The sequence below is a fragment of the Lagopus leucura genome, unplaced genomic scaffold (assembly GCF_019238085.1).
Source record: "Lagopus leucura isolate 7727_CA_CO unplaced genomic scaffold, USGS_WTPT01 39916-0_obj-0_obj, whole genome shotgun sequence".
NCBI classification, from domain to species: Eukaryota; Metazoa; Chordata; class Aves; order Galliformes; family Phasianidae; genus Lagopus; species Lagopus leucura.
In genome coordinates this window covers 1-10,331 of record NW_024965589.1, presented here as the reverse complement: position 1 = coordinate 10,331, position 10,331 = coordinate 1, and the positions used below count along the sequence as shown (strand labels likewise).

Sequence of the window (10,331 nt, the reverse complement as noted above, 5' to 3'; positions counted from 1 at the left end):
CTTCAAGAAAATGTTAGGCAATAGCAAGACGTACTGTGTTAGTCAGCACAGCAGTTCTTCTAGGTAATTTACTTACATGTCAGATTTGCATGTCTGTGCATCTCTTGGGTACTGTTGCTAAAGCCTTCAGCAGGCATCCCAGTGATTTAAATGGCCTGTGGTTCGGGGTTTTGGCTGGCAAGCTGGAAAAGCATGGGAATATGTGTTCAGCTGGAAATCTGCTCTGAGTGGGGAGGTTCTTATTTAATCTTCTGAGAGTGTAAAAAAAAAAAAAAAAAAAGGTGGAACTGTATTTTAGCATTTGTTTTTTATTTCCTCCTTTTTTATTTTTCCCCTTAAATAATGTTCATACTATGCAGTGTCCAGAAGACCCATGTAAGCTATGAGAACACTTGACTTGCTGTCTCGTAAGGAGCGTTTTGAAACTCTATATTATATGCACGTGGTTCAATGAAGTGATGATTTAATTTGCATGGCATAATTGTCATAATTACTCCTCCAGTACTGCCTTGTCATCATACCTCCCCTGACCTTGCATAGATGGAACCTTTTATTAGTCAGTTTATAGTCAGTTTAGTCTATATCCAGGAGCTTAATTAGTTCTTCCTGCAGCGTTTGCATTGCATACATCATCATGGAGCATTATTCCTTGAAATAAATAAGGCCTAATTTCTGAGTGGCCTTTCTGCAGCCAGACAGAAGCAGTCTTGCTCTGAGCTTCGCTGTAGCACCTGGTTCTCTTGTTGTTGCCTTTGCAGAGTTGTGCACTGCTTCTCCTGTGAGCTCACTGCATTTCACCTGATGGAGCATCTCCATGCAGACAAGGCACAGTGCCACCCATAGCACGCCTCTTAATCCTCTGGACAGTACAGCAGCCTTTTGGGTTTGCCTTGAGAACCTATGGAGAAGATGTCAGCATTACTTGGTGCTTTGTCTGTGGGCTCATATACTTAAAAATACCTCGTTTGGTCTGCTGTGAAAAGCCTTTACAGCTTCTATCAGTAGGCTGTGATGTTACAGGTTGTCTCTGGTTCTGTTCCATGCTGGTTAACACCAGGATAATTAGTAAACCTGTGCTTTCCTTCTGGGGTTATTAATCTTGTTTGCTAGTACTGAGATCTGTGAGACTAAAAGAGACTTTCACGGGTAACGGCGATGGCTTTTAAAAGTATAATCCAGTTGTGAAGAATGATTCTGCTCAAGACTTTCTGATTGTTTAGTCTGTGAGCTTGACGTGCTGTCCATGCGTGTGGCTGTTTTTCCCCTTGTATTTGTTTACCTGCTTCTTGAAACGGCGATTACTTTTATGTAAGGAGATTAATTTTACAGCTTTAATTATGAAATGCTTTTTCTACCACTTGCACTTGATGCCTGTTTCAACCTTTGATTTCTCCGAGTGCTGGATGTATTTATTTTAGCAACGATTTTCAATTTCTTCGAAGGTCTTCAGGCAGTGATAATAGACTGACATCACAGCAGTTTCGTGCAGTAATCAAGTTTCAAAGCGATTTTGTGTACATTGGATTATTAAATGTCTTGCTGGAAAGGCTGGATAAAGGAAAAGTCATAAAGGTAAATAAAAAGCAAGTTAATTAGTTTTGTCTTTAACTAATTGAGAAGTGCAGCTTCATGTATTTCTTAACTATATGAGCTGTGTTGTCTCAGATTCATATCCTGCTTTTAAAGAGGGTGAATGCATTTAAATAGCTTTAATAATTATATTTTTAAAAAAGAAAGTTTGAGACCCAAAGGAAACAATGAGAAAAATGTGATTAAAAAATAGCTGGAAAGTTGATATATCAAAAGCATAGATGAGGTTGGTACCTGAGTTACATTTTACTATTCCAACTGCAACATAGCAAAAAGATGTATTCTTTTGTCCTATTTTTCAAGGAGGTGCAAAACCTAAAATGAAAGTTGAAGTGGATTTTGGGGAATGATGTGTCTCGTGGATCTCTGGTTATTGGTTTTATTTTGTTTTTTTTTCCTCTCGCACTTAGCATGGATGCCATGGAATATGCACAGTTTATGAAACAAGATGGGAATCAGGATTTTAAAAATGGAAATTACACCTTGGCCATCAGGAAGTATGATCAAGCTCTGTATATGCTCGTTCAGTTAAGGCAATGGGGCCTGTAAGTATTCTTTAATTACAAGCTGTGAGCTTGTAATTAAATGTGTTCAGTTCTGTGGTTAACTCAGAGCTGTATTTCTTCCCCTGACACATGATTTTCTTATGTCTGTTGTCACACTCTTTGGTGTATCGGTTTTATAATTAAGGAGGAATTGCTGTTCTTGATGTATAAGTTAGCAACTTTAATCTAAATGTTTTTTTTATGAACATTATTAATAACTATAATTAAGGTCCAAACTATTTTTCCAAACATTATGTTGGCTCGTGTTAAATTAGTTCTGCTTTGCAGTTGAGATGTTATAGATTGATGTTGCTGTGCCAGTTACTGGGAGAATGTGGTTGTCTGTTGTTACATGGATCATTGACTATTTTGAAAACAATTCATGCAGGTTACATTGTTCTTGGTATTTGAGCTTTCCTGGTGTTGTAAAATCTGTTCAAAACTAGCTTCAGCCAAAGAGTTCTGTGGCTATTTCTTTCCAAATGCCAAGTGTTTGTTGTCTTCAGTTAACACCGGTTGCTAATGTGATGGTTAATGGTTAAGTAGCTGAGCATTATGTTAACTTTTAAATATTCATTATTACCATGTATTAGCAACGCTATGAACCTGATGTAACACCAGCCATTGATTTAGTTTGACTGTTTGCCATTAGACAAAGGATGGTAAAATGTAGTCTGGAGCTGTGCTGGGACTGAGACAGAGCCAACAAGGCCATCTCCACCAGGCCCTGATTCTGCCTTTTGCAGGGCTTTCTCTTCCCACTGGGATCTGCTCCAGAGCATTCCCTTTCCCCTTGCTGTAGATTGCCTTGGCAAGATTTGCATACATGTGAGAGCGTGCTCTGAACATGTTCAATAAAGTTGAAACAACTTTCTTGAGTGTAAGTTGCTAGGTAGGAATAAGACAGAGGATGCAGCACCATGCTACAAGCTATTTGAGCACAGACGAGACAGACTTTTCAGGCTCCCTGCTACCGTGTGTAGTACTGTAAATTTTGGGAAGCTTTTTCCAGAAATTCTTACATCCAGATGCACATATTTCAGAATGTTCAGTTCTCTGAGATATGTTTATTTCTTCATTCTTTCTGACATAAATATATATAATTTTGATGACATCATCAGCTGATGGTACAGTAAAACACTTTTTGGTTATGCTTGGATGACTAAAGTCTGTCTAGCATTTGTTTTACCTTTCCTCCCATTCCTGTCCGTTCTCTTCCATTCCTGGCTACTGCCTTTCACTAAATACCCAGATGTCTCTAGGTTTACTAAACTGTCACTAAACCCTCATAGTATCATAGTACATACTGCATTGGAAGGGGTCAAGGATCGTGGAGTTCAGCACTTACTGCACTAGTCCAGTGGGTTAGCCTTCTGCTTCAGAAGGGACTAGAATGTCATTCAGATACCATTAGGGTGCCACTGAGAGATTTTGTAGCTGATGTTCAAATTGCATTTGCTTTCTACAGCTCTGTTTTACCCTCTGAGTTTGTTAGGTGGGTGATGTGTGCACTTTTTCTTGTTACTAACTACAAAGTACCTTGCATCCTTTTTTCTTTTTTTTTTAATTGAATAAGCAGTAATGCTGGTAACTTTTTTTCAGGTGTTCTGGGGACATAGCTGTATTATACTGCAACAGATCAACTTGCTTGTACAATCTTGGTAAATGGAGAGAAGCAATGCATTCAGCCTTTGAGAGCTTACGCTGGGATCCAGAGTATGTTAAGGTATTCACATGTTGAAGCTGGCAACTTTTTGCCTGTATTATGTTTTAAACCAAGTGCCAATATCTGCTTTTTGTTGTGTTTTAAGATGTACCATAGCATAAAAATGACAGAATCAATATCTGGCTGTGCACACAAACATCAAAATGACTTCTAATATTATTGTAATACTACTAATAAAATTAAGCAGCTCTCTTTTGCTTGCTTTTGTTTCTCATCCCAGCAGGAAAGGTACTAATGCTTTCGAGAAGATAACTGGCTTTTTAATGTCACAGATGAGGTGATAGCAAGTAATAAAATCTTATGCACTCTTTTGATGCTGGGGACCCAGGGTGATGCAGGATTGACCAGGAAATGTTTTAAACAAGTTGACTCCACCATGAGTCTGAGATAGTAAAACCTGCTTCAGTGGTGAACATAAATGTGTTTAGGTGCCATTTGCTGAAGAACATCTGCATTGCTTTAAATACTGCACAGTGCTACTGAGCAGCGTCATAATGACTGTATGGGAGCTGCTGATCACGGCCTGAACCTCTGACTGACCACCTGAGACAAGCAGTGAGTCGGCTGTGGGAACACAGGTGAAGGCAATTCACCTGTGCTACCGGAAGGGGGGAGCCTGGCTGCACCTCTTCTAGATCCCATTTAAGTGTTGATCATCACTGAGGAAGGATCTCTTGCTGGAGTTCATTCCTTGTGGAGTTTATTGTGAACTTGCGGGCATTTCTATTTATTTTGATTATCTTTCTATCATGATAATCTTACCAAGCCTAACCTCTGTATACCTGTTGATTATACAACTGTATACCTACTGATTGTGCAATGACATGAATATATATTCTGGACCTTGTGACAAGAAACATTTCTGTCCAGGATAGTTGCTAAAAGTATGTCTTCTCATCCTTCAGTTATTTTCCAAGATATTTTCTACTGTTTTAGCTATCTTTTCCATATGTATCTGTATCTATTTATTGGTCTTTCATAGCATGCACAATGACATATGTAGCACAGTGTGAATTACAAGGGATTTCGATTGCTTTTTTGGAGGGTGTATGTGTGTGAGAAGCTGTGAAAATAGCACTACGTGGCATTTTATACCATACTTAATGAATTTAAGAGAAAATGATAACTTTTTGTTAACTTTTCTGGAACAGGTTGTCCAGGGGGGTTGTGAAGTCTCCCTCTCTGGATGTATTCAAAACCCACCTGGATGCCTACCTGTGCAGCCTGCTGCAGGGAGCCTTCCTTAGCAGGAGGTTGGATGATCCCTAGAGATCTTTTCTAACCCCCGAGATTCTGTTGTCAGGATCTCTGAATGTTTTCCTAACAGTGGTCTTTTTTTGTTTTTCTTTTTTTCCTAGGCTTATTATAGAGCTGGCCACTCGCTGATCATGTTATCAAACGCTTGTAATGCGATTTCTATGTTTCATAGAGGTTTGACTCTTCTGAATGCTTCTGTAGACCAAGCTCAAGTTGCTGATTTTATAGCAGGAATCTTCACGAGTGTCAATGGTAAGCTCAAATTAAAAGCTTAAGTATTTTAAGAACCCCTCAGTGGTGATGGACTCATTTTTTTTTTCCGTGTTTAAAGAAGACTGGTGATAAAAAGGTGCAGTTTGGTGGCCAACGGTTGTCACACTAAAAAAGTCAGATGTTTGCTCCCCATTAGCATTCTCCTGGGTATTAATACTAAAGCTGTCGCTCTGCAGTGAAGTGATTTAGTTGGAGACCACAACTTTAAAAGCACTGCATATACTACATACTTCTCATAACTGCTTACTCTTGCAGATGAACGAGTCTTGCCACAAACTTTCTACCCTGCATGTGATTATATTTTCAGTGCAAGGTTTGATGCACTGATTTGGCAATCTGTGATGGAAAAGTTGGCTCAGAAAGGGAAGTGGCAGGTAAGTCTGTCCCAGTGAAGAGAAAATGAATGTTACGTACTCGCTGCTTAGTCTTTTGGCTAAGATCAAGTATAGTGTAGTACTGCTGCACAAAAACGTAGTCATTGGTACCTGTTCAGGGTAAGCTTGTGTTACCTCTAAGATAAAAAAGCAATTAATTTTAGTGCTCCTTGATTCAATTGTCATGATTTTTAGACTTGAAAAATATTCTTAGTTCAAAGTAATTTCCAAAATTCATTTCTCAAAGGTATACAACAAAGTTAAGATCCCACTTGTCTCCTGCTATTGTCTCTGTTTTGATCCTACCTAGGGGCTCCGTTATTCTTGAAAGACGCTGAAGGGATAAAAAAATGTATTTATTTATAATGTCTTTTTCTTTTGGATGAAAGATCCACTCAGTGGAAGCACACAGTTGTTCAATAAAGCCGGATTATTTTGGACAATCAGAAGGAGAATCACCTGAAGTCATACTAACCCTCTTTTTAAACAATAACTGTGTGAAAAATGGTTCATTGCCATAATTACAGTGTGTTGGTGGCACGGTGCTGGCAGGGGGCTGCGGGGCTACAGTGTGTGGTGAGGCCAAGTCTGCCCCATGCTCGGCAAGCCAATTTCCAGCCTGCTCCAACAGCCACACTGCAGGGCATGGCTGGGTCCAGTGGCCACTGGCAGGAGCCTCAGGGAAACTTGTCTACGAAAAGGCAAAATGCTGCATGGCAAAGTGAGGAAAAAGTGTGAGAAAGCCTTGTGAGCACCAGGATCAAAGAAGAGGAGCATCTGGCAGCCTTACAAGGTCAACTCACAAGAGTGCAATTCAGGATTTGAAGACACACTTAGGTGGATCAATACATGATCAATACGTGCCCACTGCCCTCTGGCGAAGAACCTTTCCCTAATGCCCAGCTACCCCTCCCCTGGCACAGCTCCATGCTGACTGCTCAGCCCTTACATTTGTTAAGATCTCTCTGCCCTTGAGGAAGTCCACAGCTCCTCCCAATGTAGTGTCATCCTCAAACTTTAGTATATCTTCAAGTCATGTATCCAAGTCATTGATAAAAGCACTGAAGAGAACTGGCCCTGAAATGAAGCTTTACGTGAGGAACCCCAGTGATGGCTGGCTGCCAGCCTGATGTAGTCCTGCTTACTGTAACCCTTGGAGCCCAACCTGAGCTCACCCGTTGCATCGTGAAAAACAGTACTGAAAGCTTTGCTGAAATCCAAAACCATCACATCTACTGGCTTCCCTTGTTGAGCTAGGTGTGTAATCTTGCTGTGAAGGAAGAATTATTCATTAGAAAGGACTTTCCCTTCATGAACCTGTGCTGGCTGTGAGCAGTGAGTGCATTGTCTTTCACGTGTTTTTCAGTAACTCCCAGAATGATCTTCTCTGTAATTTTATCAGGCACTGAAATAGAGCTGACAGGCCTGTAATTACGTAGATCTTCTTTCTTATCCTTGAAAAAGAATCACTACCAAAGGTGTACTGGAGATAGTTTTAGGACATGATCCTTTCCATGTGGTTTCTATTTCTGATGAGGTTTTAATTGGTCATAGGTTCCCACAGTCCACTGTAAATACGTTAGCTCAATTGATAAATGAAAAGGAAAATTCAGTGATGTGTTACAATCTTAAAAAAAAAGATCTGAAATGTTGTTAGCCCATGTTTCGCTCTCTACAAAGTCTAGCAATGCAGTGAAAAACAAAGTTTCTAAGCACACTTATCACCACTGTTTTGTTTCCTAGTCTTTTCTGTTGCTGTTGTCCAAGAAGAAAGACTTGCCCACCAATCTCAGAGTCAACCAGTTACCACTGAAAAATCTCTTTGAGGTAAAGTGACAAGCGTTTTAAGTTTTGTGTCTATTTCTTTCTGTTCTCTTCAGTGGAAGATTATCCATCCTGTGGGCAAAGTGAAAGCAGATGAGAGAGAAAAATAAAATGAAAAATAATACGTGGTTATGTTAAATAATATATGATAATGTTAAATAATCTGTTTTGTCTCTTTTCATTGATCATTAAAAGTATCCTTAATTTGTATAGTTTTTGTATGCAATTTAGTATTTCCTTTTTATTGGTCGCCAAAAGATATCTTCCTCTCAAGTGCAGCAAGCTATTCATGTCAGACCTGGAACCTGACACTAAATTTAATGTAGAAAAATGTTTGACATCTGTTAAGCTGAATGTGTTTTCCAAACAGGATGACTTTTAGTATTCCTGGGTTAGGGTGGTATTATGTTTTGCATAGTTTCTGAAAGCAGTACACAGTGCATGTATCTGCTACTATGCAGTGGTTGTCTATTCTGTTTCAATAACAGTTGAGGTAAAGCATTTCTTGTGGACCATTACAAAGCAGGTATGTTTACACAAGCATGCCATGGTTAGCTAGCATTGGACAAATGTGCCATGGTAATGCCACTCGAGGAGCTTAAGTGGGACTTCATGCTACCCTCTTTCATACTTCATGCATTTGATCAGCTCTTTGCAGGGAGAGAGGTGGGTCAGAGTCCAGGCCCTGAAAGATCAGTGAATGAGCACTGCTTATCTTTTGCAAAAATGAGAGGAAAATGTGGTTTTTGACAGTTGGAACTTCCCCTGCTGCCACCCTGTAGTTTGCTGTATTTTATTTTTGTGACTGTGCACAAACAGTAATACTTGCCAGTCAAAATTTGGCATGAGGTGGTAGAAAGATTTATTTGTGGATGTTGGAAGGCTGTGCAAAGCCTGCTATTTAAAAAATGACTGGCACAAGAGAAGCAATTATGTCAAAACACTGGTTTTGAGCACCCTCTCATGACCAGACCCTCCTGGCATATTGTCTCAATTTCCCTCTGAGCTTCTTCTGCTCACCTCCAGATTCCTGTGTCAATGTCCCTGTTGCTTGTAGGCTGTGCTTGAAGCTCATTAAGTCCCTGATAAAACATCCTTTTTTGGTTCAAATTTTTCCTTCTCAGACTGTGTGCTTTCAGTCCTGGTGTGTAAATTTCCCTGTAAAATTCATACAATTCATAAAATTCATACAGCTTTTCTTTGTGTGAACAGTTTCATTATCATTACTGTCTTAATAATGCCAGATGCTTCCTGGGCTGGATGAGGGAATGAGGCATTGCCCTTCTTTCTATTGCTGGGATTCCTGAGCTGTATGAGATGTTACCTGAGTTGTCTATACCTCCTTCCCTCAGTCTGTAATTCCTGTTTTCCAATTTAAAACATTTCTTCAGTCTTTTCTTGCTTTAGGATAACTGCTTGCAGAAGCTGCCTCATCTGAGCTTAAACAGTACAATACCTACTTACAGCAACATGTGCATTGGAATGCAGTAACATTTGATAGACTTGTATAGCAGAAAGTTGCCATCAATTACAGGGAAGAAATACAGAAATATGTATTACAAAATAGGCTTCAAATTCAGTGCTTTTCAGAGCAGGAGAAGAGTCTTTCAAAATTCATGAACAGCTCATTGAAGAAATGTATTTGCTTTGAACTCCTACTGGATCTGCTACGTTTGTTGTAAATGTTTCATTTTACAACGAATATGACTTGGTTGTTACTCTTGGTTGTTCCACCAATTCCAGACCAATTCATAAAAAAATGATATTGTGGAATTGTGTTTTTAAAGGAAAGTCGTTTGTGAATATAAAATAACATGTCATAATTCTTTTCTTCATTATCAGACTTTTGAGTTGTATGGATGTGATGAGATGATGCAAAATGTAGCAGAATTAGTCAAATGGCTGATTTCCATTGGGGCAAAAGTTGAATCCATTGGAGTTCATCCCCTTCATGCTGTTATCAGACTGTGTATCAAAGCAAGTAAGTGACATCCTCTGTTAAAATGAACCAAATGTTGTCGTCTTCAGAGAAAAAAGCTGTCATGGTTTTATGATTTTTGGTTATCAGTATTCCACATCATAACATCATGTGGGGCACTGGGACTTTAACTGTTAATGCTCAAGTCCTGGGTACCTGCCCTGAAGAGAAGAAGAACTACATTCCCCAGGGGACCTTGCGGTCAGGGAGAGGAGGTTTAACTCCTGGCAAGGTTGCCTGGTGCGCGCTTTTTTGTCTACTCTTCTTCATTGGCTCTCCTCCCGTCTCCCTGCTGCTCAACCAGACTGTGCATCTCACCTCAGCTTTATGGTGAGGCCTTCCCACCTTTCAGACATTCTCTGTCTCATTTTATTTGATTTATTAGCTTCGATTCTAATTATACTCTATTATAGTGCGTTATCTTGCATTCCAATACTCTATTTAGTAAATTAGTTTGTTTCTCCTCAGATCTTTGCCACTGTTTTTAATTATTTTGGGGTCCCCTGTTTCCCTTTTTCCGGAGGTGCGGATTTTGCAAAATCCCTCCATCCTGCTGGTCATGGAACCGGGCCGAACCAGCCCATAAACTGTTGACATTCTTGGTGGAGAATGTGGGCATAAGCTGCTTTTTAGCATTTTAGAACGAATCTCTCTCTGCTCTCGGAGAGCTTTGTTAGGAAAGTTTATCTTTTCCACAGGTGCTCACTGAAAGCATGACCTTGAAAGTCCAGGCGGACTGCCAGTGTTCTGGGATATTTGTAAAC

The 10,331-nt window shown here is 39.7% G+C and overlaps 1 protein-coding gene across 1 annotated transcript; it reads left to right on the top strand.

The window, feature by feature from the left end:
* Positions 1 to 1,447: 1,447 nt before the first annotated feature.
* Positions 1,448 to 9,668, top strand: LOC122192184 (TPR and ankyrin repeat-containing protein 1-like). The gene is made up of 7 exons (XM_042892696.1): positions 1,448 to 1,572; positions 2,001 to 2,135; positions 3,738 to 3,861; positions 5,220 to 5,370; positions 5,647 to 5,765; positions 7,509 to 7,592; positions 9,432 to 9,668. Exons 2-7 carry the CDS (start codon positions 2,002 to 2,004, stop codon positions 9,576 to 9,578), a joined length of 759 nt encoding a protein of 252 aa, XP_042748630.1. The 5' UTR covers positions 1,448 to 1,572; position 2,001; the 3' UTR covers positions 9,579 to 9,668.
* Positions 9,669 to 10,331: the final 663 nt, after the last annotated feature.

What these genes read in the sequence shown, in the direction of transcription:
- LOC122192184 (XM_042892696.1), top strand. Translation starts at nt 2,002, where the DNA reads ATGGATGCCATGGAATATGCACAGTTTATGAAACAAGATGGGAATCAG. An exon ending in GGGATCCAGAGTATGTTAAG is followed by an intron (nt 3,862 to 5,219) that starts GTATTCACATGT and finishes TTTTTTTCCTAG; the next exon opens with GCTTATTATAGAGCTGGCCA. An exon ending in CACTGAAAAATCTCTTTGAG is followed by an intron (nt 7,593 to 9,431) that starts GTAAAGTGACAA and finishes CTTCATTATCAG; the next exon opens with ACTTTTGAGTTGTATGGATG.